Source organism: Ammospiza caudacuta, chromosome 3 (assembly GCF_027887145.1).
Source record: "Ammospiza caudacuta isolate bAmmCau1 chromosome 3, bAmmCau1.pri, whole genome shotgun sequence".
NCBI lineage: Eukaryota > Metazoa > Chordata > Aves > Passeriformes > Passerellidae > Ammospiza > Ammospiza caudacuta.
In genome coordinates, this window is record NC_080595.1 from 89,296,035 (window position 1) to 89,319,761 (window position 23,727).

General features: G+C 33.9%; 1 protein-coding gene across 1 annotated transcript in view; it reads right to left on the bottom strand.

The window, feature by feature from the left end:
* The window catches only part of CSMD1 (CUB and Sushi multiple domains 1), a 1,059,051-nt gene that overhangs the window by 89,476 nt on the left and 945,848 nt on the right, over positions 1–23,727 (bottom strand). Inside the window, exons 42-47 of the mRNA XM_058802826.1 lie at positions 21,607–21,795; positions 17,686–17,863; positions 15,694–15,839; positions 14,186–14,266; positions 13,926–14,039; positions 4,075–4,263 (exon numbers count right to left, since the gene is read on the bottom strand). Coding sequence (XP_058658809.1) covers positions 4,075–4,263; positions 13,926–14,039; positions 14,186–14,266; positions 15,694–15,839; positions 17,686–17,863; positions 21,607–21,795 — 897 coding nt within the window. The remainder of the gene's footprint in view (positions 1–4,074; positions 4,264–13,925; positions 14,040–14,185; positions 14,267–15,693; positions 15,840–17,685; positions 17,864–21,606; positions 21,796–23,727) is intronic.

The window sequence follows — 23,727 nt, forward strand, 5'->3', positions numbered from 1 at the left end:
CGTTTAAGTCATTCTTTCAATATTGTAACTAAGCTGTGAATGTGAACGTGGTAGCATAGGAAATAGCCAGGCACTTCCTTGTCAGAGAAATAACAAAGAGATCTCAATTTAATCTGTCCATCTGGTTTTAGGTTTTCACTAGAGAGCATTATAATTGCTTAATATTTCAATTTGTTTGTACCTAGATAAAAACAATCTAGGTACAAACAGATGGAAATATAAAGCAACTAAAGATTTCTCCATAAAACCTTTGAAAAAAGTAGTTGTTTAAAATAAAAAGAGGTATTAATTTTTATTTGACTCAAATACACTGAATGAGGGTCTGTGTCTGCTCCTTGCCCTTTTAAATCTATTATTTATTTAAGCTCTTTTCTAACTAGTGAGTGGTAGCAAATGCATACTTTGATATTGTACAGCTTGTACAATTTAAATACCACCATATTACATAATGAAAACAGAAGATAAAAAAAAAGGTCTGCCATATGTAAGACAACCATAGTTTCATTTGGAATACACATATGTACAAGTGTTATGAATTTGCATGCTTCACTAGGACTCAGTTCTGTTAATTGCTATGTTTATTATAGTTCCATTTTAGTGTAGTGTTCATTTATGGTAAATACAAGATACTGAAAAACTGTATCCTGGCCCTAAACCAATATCTTCACCAGAATAAAACCATAGAGGCACAGATAATGATTTCAGAACTATTTATATAAGAACATATATAGAAGAGAACAACAACAACAAAAATCCATTTATCAATCCAATCTCCAACTGGAACCTTTCTAAAACATGAAATGTCTTTTTTTTTTCCTCCATATGAAGGCAATGTTTTCTCCAGCTGAAGCACTCTCACATGCTCACCATGTCCCTTGCTCCACGTTTTATCAAGTTTAAGAAAGTTATGTCAACCAACATTATCTTGGTCAGAGTTACTATTACAAATGAAGAGCTTCTTCATTCATTTTTTGCTGAGTTTGAGCAGCTACAGCCTGAATAGGTCTTCTTATGTTACATGGAAATAGAAAAATAAAACTGAATCTAATGAAAACTAAAAATTGAATACAATAAAATTGAAAATTATCAGCCCCAACCAGTTCAACAAAATAAAAAGTATCATTTTTGACTGGGACATTTCAGGTACAAAAGAGAGGCTATGGAAGCCACAAAAAACCTAAACATTAAAAATACTTCCCAGCTCTTAGGAACTGCATTTCAGTCACTCTAATACTACAACTAAGTTAGCGTTATTTAAAAAATTCTAAATAATAAATGCATCTACAAAATAAGAACAAATAAGCATTGCTTTAGGCACAGTTTGCTCAGTTTGTTTGTCATATTGCAGAGTTAGTGTTTGATGATTACAATGTAGGATAAATGATAAGGAATGCTAAGGTCAATTCCTATTTTTGATTGAGAAAATTATTTAGAACATGACATTTGACTCAGTTTCTCTGTGCTTCACTTTGGATTTTGTAAATCTGTTTTACACCATTGTTCCAGTTTGGAATGTAAATGTTCTTTTAAAATTCTCAAGGGACTAAAGAATGGACTTCTACAAATAAAGACTTACTACCTACAATAAGGTAAGAATCCTTATTAGTGATCATGAAATTATTTTGCAGCACCATATGCCATACCACATTTTTTAATCATTAGGAGATCAGAGGATTGATTCAATGTATTTTAGTTTTGCTTTGTTTTTCCCGGATTTGAGTTTCAGTTTCTGTATCTTACCTACCAGTCAGCTCCTCAGATTGTGTTCAGGAAGGTCAGCAGCATGACTCAGTTGTTCTTGATTCTGACATTTATTTAATTATTATTTCAGAGTTTGTCTATATAAGGAAACACTTAACTTCTGGTGTGGTGATCTGTCATAGGATATTCTTTTGAATATTAGATAAATGTTGGCATTATCTTCTATTTTCAGTGATAGATTAGTCTCAGTTTATTTCAGAGAGAAAAAAATTTCTGTACTAAATGAATGCTATTCAGTGTAAATACCTGAATGCCATAATTTCAAGTTCAAAACACTTTAATAATTATGATCATGTAACATTTATGGCTTCCGTGGTTTGGAATCCAGAGAGGGTTTTCTAAGGCTATGACAGGTAAGTGGGAATGGCTCATGGGCTTGTTGCTCCCACTTGACCAGGCTGACTTTACTGACTGGCTGCCTACCCTGATCATCATCCAGCTGCTGAAGCACCATAATGTACAGTGCAGTCAGGTGGGTGCAGTTCTTGCTGTGCTTTGCATTCCAAAGCTGCCTTATGAAGCAATCAGAGATGAGTGCCTTAGCAACACTAATTCTCTAAATATTTGTCTTGCAAATTTTTATACAGTTTCTCCATAAAGTTTGATGATGTATCTTTACCTTTTAGAGATAGATCAGTGTGGTTCTCCTAACCTAGATTAAATACACTTTTTTGGACTGCACAAGGCCCACAGTATGACACATATTTGTTTGCTGCAAAATGCAGCAGTATTTGAGTCTGAGTTATAGCCATCACTGGAAGCAGGAGAGCCACATCAGTATTGTCTTCTGCCCCTAAAAACTCATGCTGAGATGTCTAACTAATTAGCAAAGCACATGGCTAATGTGGCCACAGGGACACAAACAAGTATCTCTGCAAGGTGCTGCAATGGACCATATCTGAATATCAACTTGTTGAGAGCTAGCTCAGGAATCTCCACATGGCACTATAGTTGAGAGTTTATAAATATGCCATTATCTTTTTCACTTAAGATTGCTGGTAGGTGGTAGAAAAAATTACTTCTGCAGAGCTGCAGTAGAGATGAATTTGTAAGAATATTATTTCATGCCATGAAATTAAAGTGCTTAAAAATGTAGGAACGACATTAGTTCTTCTCTCAGATCTACTCTTAATAATCTGGTTTCATTACATTTAAATTCAGAGGAAAGAAAACAGAAATATATATCAGGAAAATTATGTTGTTTCAACTGAATTTATCTAAAGAAAACAACATGAACAGACCACTAGAAAAGTTCCAGTAACATTCCATATTGTCTTTGATACAAAATGGAATGGAAGAAAAGCCAGTCTTAATAGATTTTTTGCAGACTGTTTTTTGCACTAACCTGACATGGACCAGCATACATGTTATGAAGAAAAAAATGTGCTATGATATGGCATTTTTAAAAGCATCAAAAATATTGTGGAGTTTTAAAGGATGTTTCTACCAAAAAGTGAAAAAAATTAGTAATTTTAGACATTACATTCTAATCCGTCAGAAAAGTACTTAAGACAAGACACCTCAATAGATGTGACCTTTTAATATTTTTTCATGCTCTGAAACTCCCATAGTGAATATTCATCATTTCTATCAAACTTATCATCTATTCTAGGTTAATGAAGGAAGATATGATAATAGTCTCTAAATGTATAAAAATGTATTTAAGAACAATCAGAGACAAGTTATCCTTGTCAATCAATGAGAACATAATAAGTCATAATAAGATCAGAATGAGGTAGAAAATAAGAATTATGCAGGGGCCTTTGAGAAGTAACAATGCATTTTTCTGCTCTTTGTCCCTAAACAGATGAACGCTTCAACAGTGGTATGTTCAAACAGTGAACAACACTGGTCTGCAATGCTATGGAGAAGCCAGATAGGGTATTTGAACTCAATTCCAGTATTAAGACTCAAATAATTTTATTCATTTGGACAAATGTAATTCTAACCCCAAAATACTTCTTCACCAGAAATGAATAATTTTGGATCAGCATGTTAACATCTCCTTTCAGACACCTGCATGAATTTTGCTGGAAACAGAAAACTATGTGACTTTCCAAGGGAAACTGCAGTTGTTCATGCTCCTCTGTAACAATACCTAAGAAAATTTAAAATATTCTCTGTCTTGAATACATCTATAAAAACTTGCATTGGCTAATAGATTTAGATTTAAGGCAAAAGTAATAGGAATTATGAATTATTGTTTTATTTTCAGATATATCACTCCATTGTGATCCCAAAATTTGCAAATCAAGGCCCACTCCACCCAGTGTTTGATCTTGTGTAATAAGATAGAATTTAAATCTTTCTTACCATCAAATACCTCCAGCTCATCAAACTGCTTTTCACTTTGAAACATTTCTACAAAAATGGAGATGTTATATCCTGGCTCAACCTTAATAGTCCAAGAACATGTCTGAGAGTTGGGGTAGGTGCCTGGATAGCCTGGACTGAGGATCACTCCTGATGATTCCGTACGAATTTCATTTGCTGGACATTGTGCTAAAAAGGACACAAAACGAACACTAAGAATAGCAATGAAACAAAGTGCTTCTTCTCCAGTAAATGCATGCTTCAGGGTCAGTTTCCAAATGAAAACATGTTAAAACTATATTCTAGATGGAAGGGGGAAAAAATTCCCTATAATATGCACAGAAACAGGACCACTTTTATAAACTCTGATTTATGAAACATTGTATTAGTTTATAAAATACAGTAAAGCATCTATCCAGAAAGAAATATGTTAGAGACTAAAGTGGTTTCAGTCACGGAATTCACATATGTTGGTGCAATCATTCACAAAGGTGAGGTAAAAGTAACAGTAAAACTTTTTATTTGGAAACTGTATTCTATTTGAGATCCTAAAAAAATGAACCAACTTTAGAACTGAAGCCTGTTACATAAACATGACAACATATTGAAACATCTAGACATACCAGATTAATTTACAGTACACAAGTTTTATGTAAAGTGTTCATTTTCAAGATAAAATGCTCCAAGTCACCCAAGTAAGACCTTCTTACCAACTACTTCCCCTGTATTTAAAGTCTGAACTCTAAATTTCACCTGGCATTCATAGGTATTCATGACCTCTGCATACTGAAAGGAGTATAATATATTAAAATACTGTAAATTTTATATTCTAAACACTGGTTTGATTAGGAAGTTTTGTCACTATTTAATATTTTGCCTCTCACATAGAACTAATTTTTTCAAATCTGTTTCCTGATATGTTTTGTCCACAGTTTCATAATATATGTTCATGTTAACAATATTTTTGTGTAAGATTCACAAATATATCTAGACAGAAATGTATTCCTGGAAATCATCTGTCATAGTGCCCAAGGACTTAAATAAAGTAAAGGTTGTAAGAAAAGTGAAAACAAAACAACAGAGGGAAAAGTGACCAGCAGAAAAAGTATACTGTGGGGGGAAATCCACACATAAATATCAGAAACAAACATTTAAAACAGGACCATTTCCCTCAGAAGACCTTTTGCAGACTTGGAGGTGAAATTTAGGTTCAGTTGTAGCTGAGAAATTTCTTCAGTCAGAGAGAAAAATGTCAGCCAGTGAAAAGGAGGGATGTAATATGCAAGTGAGAATAGGGTATCAAGCAGGGGAACAAGATCTGGGTTGGGCAAAGGATTGTGCACAAATAATTTTTTTTTGGCATATATCCCTTTCTGCTGTCATTTGACTGCACTGGCTGCAGCACACAGTATCCCTAAGAGGCAAAGCCATCTTTCATAAAAGATCCTAAGAAAGGGAAAGCCTGTGGGACAATGGTATATAAGGCAGCAAGAATCCTTTAGACAATAATCCAGGGATTGCTTCTTGAGGTAGAATCACGTGTAGTAAAATGACACCCAGAAATTTCACATGAAATTCTGTATAAGAATACAGCATTGCATGTGTTTAATGACAGTAGCTTCTTGTCTCACTCTCCTAAAATGAAACACACTGCTACTTTTACTACCTCTATTCTTCAAACTAATACAAGAATAACTTGGGAAAATGCTGTCAAAAGGTGCTCTGACTCATAAGTTTGCAGAAAACACAAGTAAATCAGCAAATTCTCAGAGAAAAAAATTGGGCAAAAAAATACCATCAGATAAATGACAATAATTTTCCCCACAGCATTTCCTGTCTGACATGAATAAAAGTGCACATCACTGATGAAGGGTAGCTGACATGACACAGTTCCACAAACTGCTTTATCCTGTGGTTTCATTCCTTATGCTATTTTAAGAAGGGAAAAGGCGTTATACTGATCCAGTATCAGCTTACTTGAAATGTTTATTAAAAATGGTAACATTCATGAGAAAAACTTGAGAATTAAAAGCCTATCTTCAAAAATTACAAAAATTACAAAGTCAAAAATTACAAGTGCCCTGGAGAAATAAGTGATGCTGTTTGACTTTTCACAGCAAGACACAGTGATTCTTTTCAACATTGGAAAACTGTTGCCTCTTTGGATAAATTATGGTCTAGAAATGGCTACAATAAACTAAACATGGCAAACAAGAAGTTGCAATGTATGGGTCACTTGGAATGGGACATGGGAGTGTAGGAAGTACATCTGCAGTGGTTTTGTAAACATGCCATATCTAAAACCTAGCAGCACAAATGCTAAGGATACAAATGTCTTTTGTTGCTTGTTTTTCTTCATCATCTTAGGGAGTTATGGAAATAACCATTGGTCAAATCACTCATGAAACCAACTATATAGTAGTCATTCAGATTTGGGGTTTGCAAACAAAATCTGGATGTTACACAGATACAGTCCAGACAAGACTAAAGCCTGGTGATCTCATTACTTGAGAAATGTAATATTACAATTCCTCCAGAGAAGTTTACAGCTGGGTTATTCTAAAAGGCTGTTATTGCCTCCTTTATATGGGTGCTCTTTCAGCTAAGTTACCACAGATATAATTTTCAGAGAGGTGCCCTCTAAGTATCTTCTTAAGAACTCACTGAATGAACTCTGTTTACATACTCCAGTATATGAAGTTTTTGGAAGTTTGGATGGAATATTATCAACTAAGAATAAGATTCAAAATTACATTTTGAAAACTCTGAGATCAATGTATAGTGATCCCCAGAACACTGTGACTAAGTGCTGAAATATTGTTCACTAACTCAAGAAATACACTGCAAGCATCTTTAAAAAATTGAGCCAGGGAAGGAATGAAATGAAAACATAAAGTCAACAATTCAGAGAAGTGAAAAATGTTAGTTTCTTTAGGGATAAAAGAACTGTCATAGAACAGGAAGAAAGACACACTCATATAGCACAGACACTGACTGTGATCATCTGAGAAACCTGTGGCAGTGCTCCAGAGAAGACATGGTAAGAATGGTATGCAAAAAGAAAAAGAGACAGGAATAGGAAATTGTGGAGGGGGGAGGAAAGGGTGAAAAACACACAAAAATTACTTTTCCTGCCTCTTTATTTCAGCTGCTTTGCTCTTTGACTATCTAGTTTTTCTTGTGAAGACATCAGGGACAAAAAGGGAAGGAAAGAGACATGGAAATAGCTCAGTTACTAGGTATGAAAAAATAACAAAAAAGTTATTTCAAAAGCATGTAAAAATTATCAATAACAGTGAAAAGCTGCTCTTAGCTGTCTCATTGCTTGCAGCCAAATCTTAAGAAGGAACCTGAAACTAAATTATTCACCACAGGGAAAATGTGCCTTCTGCAGATGTTTCCTCACGCCCTTCTCTCATAATTGAGGAAAAGTATGATGTTGCTTTGTAATTAAGAACATTTATTTGGTGAGTGAATATTAAAAATCAACAGCCTAAAGGTCAGAGCATTTCCTTGAACACATCATCACATGTACACAAAAAACATCAACACAGTGATGCCAAACTGATTTTTGCCTTTTTACATTTATATATTCTTTATATATTTGTAGCTCTGTAGCATATTATTGTATAACTATATAGATTTGTAGCTAGCATTTAACCTACTCTGTTAGACAGAAAGACAGAACACATTCCTAGAGACCTGAATCCTCTGGGGACCAAAGGTAAATTCTCTGGGGACCCAGGTTAAAATGGCTTCTCAAGACACTTTTTCATAAACAAAGTTTAGTTAGTATCTAAAGGGGGGGGAGGGGGGCTCAAAAAAGGGTCAAACCAGCAAGGAATTATCTCAACTCTAACTGGGAATTCTTGTTAGTTATGCTAATTTGTGAAACATAAAATTGTGTCTACTTTATGTTACTATGTGCATCTTCAGCACATGTATTCCAGTGTGTTGTGCACCATAAAGGATTCTTTATAAAGGTAACTGCTTTTTTATTACCTAACTGTGTCTGAGTTTTTGTCTGACTGCTTTTTAGGACTGAAAAGACATCAGCAGGACTGTTGTAGGAATTTTTTTCTCCACATATTCTATTGTATTCACTTACTGAACTTCAGAATTTTACTAACAAAACATTTTTTAAAACGGAGAAATAATGTTTAAGTGGAAAAAACAATGTACCTCTCTGAATCAAATCAGTGCAGGTAGTGATGCTAAGGGTGACATTGTATTCACTTATTGAACTTTAGAATTTTGCTAATGAAACAATTTTCAAAAAGGAGAAATAGTGCTTAATTGGGGAAAAAAATGTACCTCTCTAATACAAATCAGGGCAAATAGGGATGCTAAGGGTGAAAGGAGGCATGAAATATTCCTCTGTGGTACTGAGACAAAACCAGCATATTCCTAGAGCAGAAAATTCAAGTAAGATCAAAACTATTATGTCCTTCTTACCTGTAAACAGCTCAGCTCCTCTTTTGTGCTAGAACAGAAGTGACCAAATATTTTTAAACCCTGAGCTATAGCTTCAGGTCTTCCTATTGCCAAGATTTACTTCCTATGGCTAAGATTCATTCAACAAGAAGTCCCTTCCAGTCTAAGCTGTTCATAGCTGATGCACCACAGGCACTAATGAGAGGAATAGCTCTGAAGTAGTTCAGGGGAACGCGCACTGTGTGTTTCCCCTTTGCAGTCTGGGGAGCTGCCTGTACCACGGGGTTTTGTGGCAAATTGGCACAGCTCACCATGGCAGCCTTCATTGGCTCTTTCTGCCCCCTAATGAATTACTCACCAATTCCTCTCCAGTTTAGCTTAGCTGCTGATTACAGAGCTTAATCTCCAGGCTGGAAGCTACGCTTTATAAGATTTAAACTTTAGAAGATTCATATGTCTAAAGACATATGACAATATAAAACTGAGATACTGAGACAGTAAGACTGCTCCACCTTGTTCCTCAAAACAAAAGGCACATCCATTTTTCAGTACCACAGCTATACCTATAATTTCAATAAAAGTAAACTCCATAGTGTTATTATCTTGTATTTACCATACACACAACAGGTAAAAAAATCTGCTATTTTGAGCTTTTTTTTTTTAAATAATATTAGCTCTGCCCTTTTAGCATAACATTTAAAAATAGAATACTCATAAGTAAAAAGTGCTCTGGTTGAGGCAGAGCACATACATATTTGGGTTTGATTTAGCTGAAATGGAGCTATTTTTCCCCACAGCATCCCCTCACAGTACTGTGATTTATGTTGGTAGCTAGAAAGGAGTTGATAATGCAGCAGAATTTTGGCTACTGCTGAGCAGTGCTGGCACAGCATCAGCGCTGTCTCTCCAACATTCTGCAGCACCACTTCCCAGCAGTGCCAGCTGGGGGTGGGCAAGCTCTTGGGAGGGGGCTTAGTCAGGACAGCTGACCCAAACTGACCAAAGAGATATTCCATACAACAGGATATCGGCTCAGCAATAAAGGCTAAAGGAAAGAGGAAGAAGAGGGTGTACTCATTATTTACGACAGCTACATATGCTGAAGTCCTGCTTCCCAGGAAGTGTCTGGACATTGCCTGATGATGGAAAGTAGAGAACAAAATATTTGGCTTTTTTCTCTTCTTGTTCATCCGACCTTTCACTTTTGCTTTAGCAAATTGCCTTATCTTGACCTACAAATTTTTATCCAACTTATTTCCTTTTCCTGTCTCACTGAGAAGGGGAGACAGAGTGGCCAAGGCCAATACAACAAAATATTATACTCTTAATATTGTTTATTTTGTTTGACTAACACATTAACATATTTGATACCTCATGGACCCTCTTCTGTGAAATTACAGGGTGACTCAACTCCCTATATGTTTAGAAGTTTAGGAAATGATATGAAATTTACCACTTGAGAAAATCTGAACTGCAAAATAAATTGGATGTTTGAGCCCCAAAATATATTTAATACTCGATTATTTATAAGTAAACTCCATGAATATTAAAAGTAGCTACTGTAAAATAGTTTGGAATGATAACAGGAATAAATACTAAAAAACATGCTTTAGGCAGATTGGAGGACACAAGTAATCTATTTTACATTCATTTTTAATAAGATTGTTGCACATGTAAATTCCAAAAAATGTTATTTGCTAAACTTGCATAAATTCATGCACAGAGGCAATGCCTACAGAAAAACAACAGGAAATAACAACTCTGTGTTACAGTCACATGTAATTGCGTGCAGTGGGGTAGTGTCATGAGAATGGTAATTCTGCATGTCAGCGTAACACTTTCATCATATTCTAGTTTTGAGAAACACATTCCTTAACATGGCTTTTGCAGAAATCTGATGTAGGTTTTTTGGGGAAGGCCTGACCAAGATTCCTAACTCTAATACTATTTCTGATATCCTAAACTTTGATTTTGCTTTTTATCCATAAATATGATCACCACATTAGGACAATATTATCACACTACCCCTCTAATTTAAGTTTTTGAGCAGCCATATTACCTTACACTGAATATCCATTATCTGTTTAACTAGCATCTCAAATTTTGTGACCAGTACAGGAATATTTCTTTCTGTCACAACACTCATAATGCTTTAATGTACATCTCTACCCTTCCCTAAAAGCAACTAAAATATGAAAGAACTTTTTAGCAAGAGTATAAAGGTACAGGATGAGAGCAGGGCTCCAAGAGTAGAAACAGAAATGACGACAGTTCAATATTTTTAAGCATAAACCCATTCACAATGACAGCATGTTCTGCAGGGGTGCATAGGGCTCTGCATGTTAGAAAATACCTGGCAAGTTAACAGAGTACCAAATATCTTGAGAAAGTGTGTCCTCAGACAGGAAGAGAAAAGGAGCTGTAAGAAAACTGTGGTGTGCTGTGTTTACAGCTGCTCTGGAGGTCATCTCTTGAGAATGATGTAGAATTGGTCATGGAGATTCATTTTCTTACCTGTCAGATATGCTATCAGACTCATATATAATATCCTAGAATTTGGCCTTCTATCATATAAATATGTTTTTTGACTACTACAACACAGTGGCACAGCTCAGGAAAATGGAAAGTGTTCCTGCATCTTGAAAAAATATGAAATATGAACAATTTTAAATTACAAGTAAAATGTAGAGAAGGCAGGTAAAATATGAGAAGGCAGTTCAAAAATTAGTTTGAAATACAATATGCAAATTGCACAGCAAGTAGCAAAGTTTTTTCAAGTCTATGAGGATAAAATAGTTTCCTATAAATGCCATTTCATCCTGCATCACTCGTAAAGAAATAGAATAGGATTGGGCAGGGTATTGGGAAGGATGGGAAGAATGATTAAAGATATTAAATATCTTCTGGTCTATAGAATCATGCCATAAGTACAGTGAATAGAGGCCAACTTGTTACTGATTTTTTCCCATAAGAACTGGACAACATGGAAACAGCAGGTGCTGAGTTCAAAGCAGACAGAGAAACAAATTCACATTTTAAATAAATTGTATAACTTCTTGCACAAAAATTTGTGGATTTAAGGCATTTACATGGGTTCAAAATAGGACTGAGTAATTCTACTGAAGAAACAGCCCTACAGGATTCAAAATATAAAGAACATTGCAGGCTTAAGAGTGGCTTAGCCACAGTTGAGTTGAGGCCTTAATTAACTGCACGTTTGCAGTGATTTTCTGTCCTGCACTAGAAAATCATTAGTGGTCAGTGCTAGATATGGAACACTGGGTATATGTTCTGGTGTATAGAATTTCTGGTCTGATGCAGAAATATGTATTTCCCCCTTCAAATACCTAGGTTTACAAAATGCAACATGTGTACCTTCAAATATTTATCCATGAGTAAACACTATAAAGGAAGTCATTAAAAGCACAACTTTTAAATGATCTAGCAATATTTCGTGTGTTTCATAAATACCAGCTAGGATTTTATAATAAAATAGGAATCACATTCAACATTTATCTCCATAGTAATACTGGAGGGCTGGGATAGAAATAAAACCAAGTAATTCTACTTTCCAGAAAAGAAAGATACAACTTGGCTGAAGAAAGGAAATCAAGTGCATCCTAATTTACCTCAAGAAATTCATCCCTTATGTCTGTCCAAAATGACTGCCAGAATCTTACTCTAATGCCTCCAGTTCTACTGTCTACTGTCTCTGAATCACTCAATGGCACTTTCATTTTTCATTATCAGATTATTTCTTTTGATGTCATCCTTGTAACAGTTTTGCTGTATTCACAGGATACAGCCATTTGCACAGCCTCTGCAGGAATTGTTATGGATGGCTCACCCTCATCAGAAGTTCCTAATAACTCTGCGGATTTTACAATACCTGTTCAGTTTGCTTCACGCTTTCATTTTACATTTACACTCTAATTTTCATAGTCAAGAGTTAAGTTACTGCTGTTACTGTTAACTAAAAAATGAAGTCTGGATTTGCAGTACAATCATCTTATTAAAATATTACATTTATAACAGAGAAATACATTGATTAAAAAAAGAAATCATCAGAAACATTAATAAGTATTCAGTTATTCTAACAAGAAAGACATAAAAGTACACAATGTTCCCATTAATTCTGCATATTTTATGGCCAGGGTCTTGCAATTAATAATGATTCTTTTCCACTCAAAACAAAGATATGGAGTCCAATTTCTGAAGCCATGGCAGATATCCAACTAATTGTACACACAAGTCAAAAAAAGGGGAGGTAAAAAACCCACTTTACCTCAAGTATGTGTGTTCATGCGGACAATTAGATGAATAAAACAAATTATGGCATCAATAAACTAATAGTTTGCACTACAAATTCTTTATAAATTTTTAAATAATGGAAGTAGAGAACCAAGGTAACAGGAGGGAAGATACACATACAGCTATTATTACAGTGTCACAATAATTGTTGTGCTTCCAGGATTATCACTTGTGCATATGGATGTTCTCACCTCATGATATGGAAGATACTCCATCCACAATTCCATATTATAGATACAAGTTAAACTTGTATAATACAGAAGAAAGAAATTCTAATTACTATTTGATTTTCTTAAATTTTAATGATAGCATCTCAGCAGTAACTATTTTTGCCCCAAAATTTTGAGGTAGTTCAGGACAAAGTTCTACATGCTTCTTTGATCACTTTTCAAACATTTCAAAACCTTTTTGTCAACTGCTATTTAACAAAATGAAATAAAATAAAGAAAAAAAAGTCAAACAGCATGTTTTGAAAAACAAAATTGGAAGAGTGGTTGGAAGACTGAATACAAATTTCCAGGATAAACTTGTTTTCCATGAAGATGAGGACATTACATAAAAATGTGCATCTAAACATCGTTCATATTAAATTTTCAGTTCCTTGTTTGAAATATTGTATTTTTTAACAGAATATAAATAGGTGAAAGAGACTTAATACTTTTTGAAAAATTAAAATTTGCCACATATTTGCAGCTTTTTCATGTGACTCTCTTATACAATGTCCATATTTGTCAGAGCACAAAGGAAAATTTTCTTATTTTATTTTGAAAGCTTAATTTAATTTCATATTTTTAGTATTCTTCAAAAGTAAAAATGGATCCTTGGTTTGTTATGAAGTAATATAGAATATTTTAAATTCATTTTAAAAATTAGTGTTTCAGTAATCATGGAGTCAAATAGTTAAAATCACTTCTCATTGGTTCTAAAGAAAGAAATTTCTAATAAAATTCTTAGGTCCAAATATACAAAAATGTGCATTTCTTAGATATTAAAGAAGTAAATGGAAAATTTTCTTTTAAGCATCAATGAAATGACAGTGCCATAAATTTGATGCTTTATGTAGGATGCATATTAATGATATACACACCATGCAAGTATATATTTACCTTCACAGGATGGAGAGGATCCTTCAAACTGCAACTGTGCATTCAGTTTGCAGGTTAATATATCTTGTCCAACAAGGGTAAAACCAGGGTGGCACCTGTACTTCACAAAATCTCCTGGAAAAGGTATTTAAAAAAAGTTAAACCTCAAAAAATCCTTCAAACAGAAGTATATCAAAATCTCAGGTGGAACATGAAATAGCTTAGTTTAATTAGAATTCAAGTGAAAACAGAAGAAAGAAAAAGAAATACTATCTTTTTACCTATTTCAAAGTCATCATCTTCTGTAAACAAATCTGCATGTGGAACTGTGGGTGGAGGCTGGCACTTCCTGAGCTGATAAGCTGCAAATTTAAGGGAAAAAAAAATCATTACTGGTGTGCTAAGGAGTACTTTACAGAAAATTGATTTCATATTCACACTTCCCAAATTGCGAGAGCTGCACTGAACCTCGTGGTCTCTCAGTTACAACATTTTCCAAGTTAAATGTCATTACATGACATGAGTGTGATGAGACAGTGGAACAGGCTGCCCAAAGATGTGGATCTCAGGAATCATACAAGTCTAGGTCTAAACCTGGTCTTGTGGAAGATGTTCCTGTTCCTGGCAGGGGATCTGAAACTAGATGATCTTTAAGGTCCCTTTAAATGAAAAGCATTCTATAACTCTTTAAACAAAGTCTCTTCTCTGCTTTTCAAATCTGTTTTAATAAATTGTGAGCAACATCATAAGAAAGGTGACCACTAAAATGACTGTTTCTAAAATGGAATAGAATGCCTACAACAGTGGAAGAAGCCCTTTCTGGATTAAAAAACCGAAACAGAAATAAAGATTGTGATGAGACTGCATATCCTAAAGAAGATTCTCCCCTACAAGGAACAAATTGACTGTCAGAACAAAATTCTCTAGACAACTTGATATTCCTATTCGCTCTAGTTTTTGGTCCTCAGATTAAACACCGTGGGTGACCATGTATCATGAAGTTATTTTAGGAGAACCGTACAGACAAGAGAAACATTTCAGATTCTGAGTAACAATTTGATATGGACTTCCCCATGCAAACAGGTATCTCATTACTCTCTTTCTGCAACATTTATTTGGTCTTTGTGAATACATTCATTGTATATTTTTGATTTAGAGTCCAGATGGCTAAAAATCTTTCATTTATTATACATATTTTGGGTGATTAGTCCAAATTAGAGCTGGAATTATAGTTCAGCTTTTCACTTCTGAGTTAGATGCCTAATTTTCACCATCTGTAGCCCTGAATGTAACTTTGAACAAAGTATTTTGCTGCATATCAGTCTTCATGCTATTGTTCAACCCTACCATAGCACCCCAGAAACTATTCTGAAGAATAATGTTAGTAAAGAAAGTGAAATCTTACTGATTAAATCGGCCAAAGTAATTAAAAGAGTAAGAGCTTAATATTAGATGGTAATGGTTAACATTAAAGATAGAACATAGTTTATTAAAAGTCCCAAATTAACATTCTTAGGATTTTTAATATGTAATTTTAAAAAAATTATAAGTACTGTTATTAAAAAAACAAAGAACCCCAATCAAACAAAAAAAACTTCCCAAAACCAAAACCAAACAAAAAAAGAAAAAAAAAAAAACAAAAACCAAAAAACAAAAATTAAAAACAAACAAAACACCAAACAGCAAATCCATGAGTCCTGGTAAGTCAGGGAAGCAAAGCTAAGAAATATTTTAAAAATTCACTAAATGATTGTAGTAGTTAGATGCTAATTATATAAAGAAAACAGACCATGAAAATTGAGGACAAAGAATCCTCCTGTTGAAAAATCACTGTGAAATTTGAGGAGGACTTGATTGGTAGAGCTGTAAGCTGTTTCCAGAGCTGTGTTCCCACTGAAAACTCCTAGCTGAGGCGAATTATGGTCAGGACCATCCCTGGAATGTAAAACATTGAAAATTTAGCTGAAAAACTGATGTTCTTAGCATTCAAATTAACAATCTCTTTTTTCTGGAGAGCAGTTTAAATTTTTATAAAAAATTATTTTCCTAATGATTTAAAATTAGTTTCTTTTTTTTTTCCCTAGCACACAGAACACTCTTTCTGTGATTTTTTTTTTTTGTGACCAGACTACTTGCAATAGTTTTTATATTTACATGGTCCAGAAATGTAGTGGTGGCAAGAAATTTTCAATGTGTGTTCCTGCCAAAAATTTTCGTGTTCAGATCAGATGTAGAAAAAAGTGAAAAAATTATGTAATGCTGTCATATTTCTAACATTTTGACCCAGCTGCTACAAGTCTTCAACTTTTGGTTAAAACATAGAGTTATGGAAATGGCAAGTTACTCGTCCATTTAAATGAATTCCAAAGATTCAAAGGTATATCCTAAGAGAAAACAAAACAAAAAAAAAAATAGAGGGAGAAAAAACTATGAAATAATCTTGTGTTTTGTGTTTCTCAACATTAGGATAAGACACACAAAGGGAAACATACTCCAGTAACATCAGGGTTCCTTCACTTCCAGTATCATGATGTACATCATTCAGACCTGAACAGTCAGAATGAATAAATAAACAGTACTCCCTACTTTTATCACTGAAGAACTTTTTGAGCTCTACAACACTTATTCATGGTTGTTTTGTATATTACACGAATCTAAACTGAATGAAAAATCTTTTTCAATATGCCATTTCAGAAAGCTTGACATTATCTAGAATGTCTCTGAAAGCTGTTAATTTGACCTTTTACTGTCTTTCAATCAGAGGTATATTTATTCACCACAGTTGTATCATTGAAAAGCCAAGCATCATATCCATACAACCCTCCAGGGAAGACAATGTATGATGTATTTTACTCTTAGGCTTACAGGCAGTGCAAATACCAGAGGCACCAAATGGCTGTTCAGAGACATGCACATCTCTATAAAGTGTCTGAAAAACCTCACCAATAGCGATAGGAATGGTGGATTAGCTGGGAAATTGGAGCAGCTGACTCACACAGCAATAAGTTACATCCTAAATTCTGTGCAAGCCTTCCTTTTCCTGAACCATTTGCAGCATATATGAGGAGTCACTTTGCACAGCGTGTGGGGTAAGGACCAGGGATGGACAGAGATGACATTTCCAACACCTTTAGCATTATCTGTGCCTGTTCTTGAGTGCAGTAAGTCCTTATGCAAAAATCTAGACAGCTCTAAGTCCTCTTCCTTCAGAGGAGATCACAAATTGAATGGGTTTGTGTGGAAAGAAATACAAATTCAGAGAAGAGGAACATGTAATATGGAGCTTAAAGACATGGAGGTACAGGGACTAAAATTCTGGGTTAGAAAATATAAAAAACTATGTCTATCAGGCATATTTAAATATTAAGAAAACATAAGAAAATCTTACTTAATGCCAAAATTAGTTAATGTTTAAAGATGTCAGAAATTTTTGCAAAAAACTGACATATATTGCCTGTGTGCTCATGGAACAAATAATTCAACATAGTGTAGATTATTACATTACTTTGACCTCACATGGCCTCAACTTAAAGAAGAGAGAGTCAAACAAGATCTGATTGATAACTGAGTTTGAGCTTCAAAGTATTTTGGAACAGTATTCTTAAAGAGTTCAGACAGTGATTTTTTTTTTTTTTTCAGATAACCTTAGAAGTTGTTTTAAGCTGTTCTTCAGCACATATGACAACCTAAAGGGCAATACTAAGAAAATCTATGGCTTGGGACAGTGAGACTTGATTAATCAATCAGAAAAAATCCCTTCTGTTTCAAAAAAATTGCATACCAAACTGCAATGTAGTCATTCACAGGTTCAGTCTGGAGTAAGGTAAAGTTGATATAAATCCCATGGCCTGGAGATACAATAATTAACCAAGTACAGTCCTTGGAATTTGGGTATTCGTCTGGAAACCCTGGGGAATAAACTGTACCATTCTGAGCAGTTACATTATAGCCACAAGGAGCTGAAAAGAAAACAAATGAAAAAAATTAGTAGTAGAAAATATTTTTTCATGTTACAATATCAAAATGCTATGAAATTCTTAAAGCTTCACAAGACAAGACAACCTAAGTCTTAAAGACAGCCTTTCCCTTGGTTGATTGCTTCTCAAATAAATACTGACATTTCTAAAAGTAACTTATGCTGATGTCCTTAAAGTTTCATTTCTTAAAATTCATCAAAATCTACTGGTAGTATTGTTTGCATATAATTCTTGAAACTAAGTCCACACACCATTTAAAAAGGGGCACCTTTTGTTTGAATTCCAGACTAAAAAACAAATAAACAAACAGGTCCTGCCTGTTTCTGTCCAACTGAACTGTAACTGAACAGGAATACAATTCTGAAAAAAATAGGCTGACTGTTCTTTCACTAGTCCAAAACCATTATGCTTTATTTCCGACAGGTCTGAGTCATTTTTAATGGTGATTCACTTGCGGATTGTATGCTAATTATCCTTATGACAAGTAAAATGGACATACAGACATGAATTTTTGCACATTTGGTGGATGAAGTCTGTAGTCAAATCAAAGTTGTGAAAAGGTTGACTTTATTCAAGGGCAGCAATATATGATAATGTGCTCTTTTGAGTCTCAGTTTGGAAGAATTGACTGAATATGGATGAAAGCATGTATTCAAGTAGACATGTGGCCATTAGTGTAAATTAGTGAGTCTCACCCATTAGAATGAGATTATAATCTGATTTATAGGCACTCAGCCTTGCTCTAGAACATTTCTCTTTAGCTCTTACCATTAAGCTTATGTTATTATTATCACTGTTTCTGTGACACTCCTTCAGACCCTCTTTATTCCTCTTTATTTCTTTTTCAACTTAAGAAGAGATGGAAAGTAAAAGCAGAAAAAATTGACTAAAGGAAAAAGAAAAAAAACAGAAAAGGGAAATAAGGACTGATAAATGCAGAAGGATGTCTCATTTTCTGTATGGTTTAAAGCTGCTATACTGTTGTGGGTCATCTGGCTAGTTGATGAGTAGCCCTTTTTGGATTTATAGGACACGCTAAGGAGGCTTTAACTACTTCACTTTCTTCATCCAATCAGTACTAATTTGTATTTAGCACATTTTCTGTCTGGACACAATCCTGTGCAATGTGCTCTAGGATGATTCTGCTTGAGCAAGAGGTTGGACAAGATGACCCACTGTGGTCCCTTCCAACCTGACCCAGTTTGTGATTGTCCGTACAGAACGGCACCTGCTCCTGAACCATGACTCTTTAGTGGCCAACAAATGAAACCAGCTAAGGAAAGTGAAGGCTTGGTTCAATGTGTCTGATTCCTAGTTGCATGTTGGTTCCAGCAGCCAAGGGCATCTGACACTGTCTATCAGCTCTAGGAGTTCTGATGAAAATGTGACTCAAGCCTACTTTTTGCTATTTCTTAAACCCCTACATTCATGCCATGGTTATTTTGTCTGGTCTCAGAAATCTACTCTGTTCTTTCCACATCCACAGTACTCTATGTTTACAACTAAGACTGCTTTGAAAATTATGCTTACCACAGGGAAATACACTTCCTGAAACGAATATTAATTTCTAATTAATATACAGGATTTTTCTGATTGAATTTTTATATTTAATATATTTTGAGTTTACTAGATTTTGGACAGGTTTCTTAATGGTGTTATTGATTGCATACATTTTTTATTTTCCCTTCATTATTCTCTAATACTCAAGAAGGAATGCAGATTGATTATATCTTAGTAAAGACAGTCTAATTTCTCTTATATGATTGTTAGCCATGGAAGATCAATAAATTTTGGCAGGAAAACAAGTGTCTCAGGAAACAAAACTCTAGTAGAGCAAGTAATACATCCAGCTGTTACTAGTCTTTCTCCAAGGATCTTTAAAAATCACAGAAAACATAACATTAAACAGAAATAACTGTTTTCACACAAGGTAAACATAGCTTTAGTGTGAATCAACAAATCACTCTAAATTAATGATGTTATTATGTTACACTTTGAATGACAGACATGAAGAAACAGAGATTTTTGAAATGAGTAAATGTATAATCAAATCTTCTAAACTGTCAAATGTTAACAGTAGACTACATGTCAATTTATAAATGAATGAATGCCACATTATATGTTCTCACACCTGTTTACACTTAATTACATTGTGCATGGAAAGACAGTAAACATTTTTAAAATTATATCAACAGATACCCAAACTCAGTCATTTACTGACAATTACATACATTACACCAAGACATCTATGGTAAGTCACCAGGACAACCAGATTGCACAGTGGTAAAGTCTTAGAGCATGACTATATGGCATGATTCTGCCATGATTACTTGAGTAGCAATTAATCTAATTTTCTCCCATACACAGATTCTCAGCCTTCAAAAGTATGTGCAATCTTCTGTAGAAATATTTGATTCAAACTTCTAAGAAAATTGGTCACAGCTAAAAAAACTATTTAATTCTTTTACTGATTTCTCTCTCAGATCCACTGTCAAATTACAACAATCAGAGTACCAATTTGTTTTCCCTGTAGAAAAAAACATTTATATGTCATAAGAATAATTTCAGCAGTACTAGGTAGAGCTTTAACACACACAGATGAATTTACCACAAAACAAGTAGTGTGCTAAGTGAGAAACAGAAAGCTCTTAATGCTCAGTCAAAACAGAAAGCAGCCTGCTGTTTAGCCAGAAAAGGTACCCATAAATGTACACAACCACGCACTCAACAGAGTTGCATGCATTCCTCAGCTGTGTGGAGGAGATGTAGATGACTCTGGGTACACCTGGAAAGTAGGATTCACATGCACAGGAACCAGGCCAAATGTACATTGTGAATTATGGAAATGTCAGTAGTAGAGGAATACCTTCTTTGAATTAGAAAATGATGATTAAACCACTGAATTAAAACTATGGATGAGGGGACAGGGAAAAGTAAGAATGACTTTGTCCTCATGTCATTATAAATGTTAATTCACTTGCATGTCATCTCAAAAAACATATATTATTTACTCTTGTTTCATCTAAGAAAACAGAAAATGCTGATTTATACCATAAAAATCTGCTTCTTCTATTATACACCTTTGTGTATTTTAGGAAATATGCTTCTGTAGGGAGTAAAAAGGAGTAAGGAAATATAGAAGGCTGCATGCCCTTTGGTGTTGCATCCATATCACTAAAATATATATATGAGGTGTTGAACTCGAGCTAGGTTTCTTACAAATTCTAAAAACACAGACTGTTAACACTTTACACTTTTATATGAATTTATAATTGACATCTCAATAACTTTACCATATGTTTAACATGAAGAAAAATATTAAATATCTGTTTATAGTGAGCTTTTAGCATTAATAACTTTGTATTTTCTTCCAAAACATTTATAAAGGTTTCTCCATAACATAACTGTTTTTGAATAAAAGTATCTACTTGAAATAGTCTTTCACATAGAGGTTAAGATAATTTCTGGCAGTATCATGAGTTCTTATAATCAATACAAGTGACAGATATTAACAGGAAAAATAAATCACTGCCGAGGAATATTATTCATAAAACATTTATTATTTATAAAGCACATAATATTCTGTCATTATCTGCTTACACTGCAGATTAGGATAAAGGCACTGTTCTTCAGAAAAAGCTGCATTATGTACAGGCCCACAAACAAGTAAACAAAAATCAGAAATTACTGTGAGTTCTGAAGCAAAGGTACTACCAGAAAGTTACCTTCACATCTGGGGAAATGATAGTTCCAATTTCTGTTGATTCCATGTTGACAAGTGAGAACAGGCTGTCCCCTCAAAACATATCCAGGATAGCATTCAAATGACACTGACTGTCCCACACTGTAATCCGAGTTGACTATATAGCCATTCAAAAAAGGAGGAGGATCGGGACAGTTCTGTAACTCATAAGCTGGAAGAGAACAGAAGTATTTTTATGGCTTGATCAGCTCCCAACACACTAGGAAGAACACATTTATATAAAATTTGTAATGCATTCAATAATAGGTAAACACTAGAATACCAAGCTGCAGTTTTTCAGAGATTAACACATAACAAGAAATAAATCATCCATTTGAACTGTACAAAAATATTTTAGTAATGTACAACAAAGTCATTAATTCCTTAAAACTTTAAGAAATACAAGATTTTCATAATCCATTGGATTTTTAATATATATTGAAATATGCCCAAAAATAATGTGACCTAAAGAAATTTAAAAAAATAATTAATGACTTTAACACAACAGAGCAACATAAAGATCTAAAAAAAATTACAGATACCTGTGAAGGGAAAGGTCCTTTTAGATATATCACCATGTAAAAATTTGCTTTAATGATTCATCATATTTCATGTTAGGTTCTGTCCTTTGGAGGACACCAAAATATTAGTCAATGAAACACATTTAATTAATAAAAAGCAGTGTGGTTAAAATTGAGAGGAAGCTTTCATTAATAACATTTACTAAGACATAAAGATAATGTAAGCAGCTCCATATGAAGCAATAAAAAGACTGTTTTATAAAAATGTTATGCAGAATTACTTGCAAACAACTTAACATATATTGGATAGTAAGTAGTTGCCATTTAAAAAACCAATGTTAAAAGGATGAGGGCCCTTCTTTTTTTGAATCCTCAATTGCCAGTTAAGGAATACTTCTGTCAGAAGAAAGTTCAAACAAGAATAATAATACCAGCGTGCTCTGTATCCACATGTGTTGTTAAGTGCAAGCTCTAAAACTAAGGCAAGAGAATAAGATGAACATATTCTTGAACAAAGTATTTTGTTACCTTTTTCAAAGTTAACCTTTACAATATGAACATGTTCATCCTAGAAGTGTATACTTATTATTCTGAAATAGATTATTTAAACAAGCCATTTCAGGAAGACTAAGACAAACATATATTTTAGATATGCTTAAGTGCTCACTTAAAGTGAAGTTTGTACTTAATTGGTTCACTGAAGTACAACAACTGGCAATAAGTTTTTTAGTCATGCTGTGCAATAAAAGATTTACATTGAGAGAGCCTTCTTCTTTTCCCTAATTCCTTCAGCGAATCCAGAATTCAGTGTTTGTAATACTAGAAAATTGGAAAAGATGTAGTGGTACTAGCAATATTCTGAAATAATCTAAAAAATCAGATCCCCCTTCTCTCAAATAACAAAAAATTAAGAAAATACATTTAAAACCTAAGAATAAAAAATAAATTGCTACTGGAAGGAAATGCAAAAAGGTTTATTTTCCCTAAATTGTGGTTCATTAAATTTTGTGCTAAATCTAGTAATGGCTCATTAATTTTTAATGTTATTTTTACTCCTGCTATCATTTGTGTAGTATTAATTCTGATAATATCATTATCAATATCTTTATACAAAATAGAGTAGTAGAAAGACTATTTAAGAATATAGGACTCTGAAGAGTACTGTATCAAGACTGAAATATTAAACGATATAAAAATCTATCTAGAAAATTATAATAAAAATAGAATAGAAATTATTCCAGAAGGTCAGAGGATCTCACAGATTTTTTTTAAAGATGCAGCAATGCATTGCCCAACAGTTACAACAACAGTGTTTTGAAACAATGACAGCAAGTATTGGAATATTTCAACTTTGATTGTAGAACCTTCTGAGGAGATGAATACCATCCCTCCTTATTGTTTAACTTGATACAATACAGCATTCATAGATTATGTTTTGCAAGTACTTAACACAGTCTCAGAATTTTTGAAGTTAGTATTAAAAATCAGTTTCAGGGGAAAAAAAAACCATCTCTCTCTGATCTACATAAAAACATAAGACAGGAACCACTCAGGTGAGAGAGGAATCCTGACAGATTTGACAG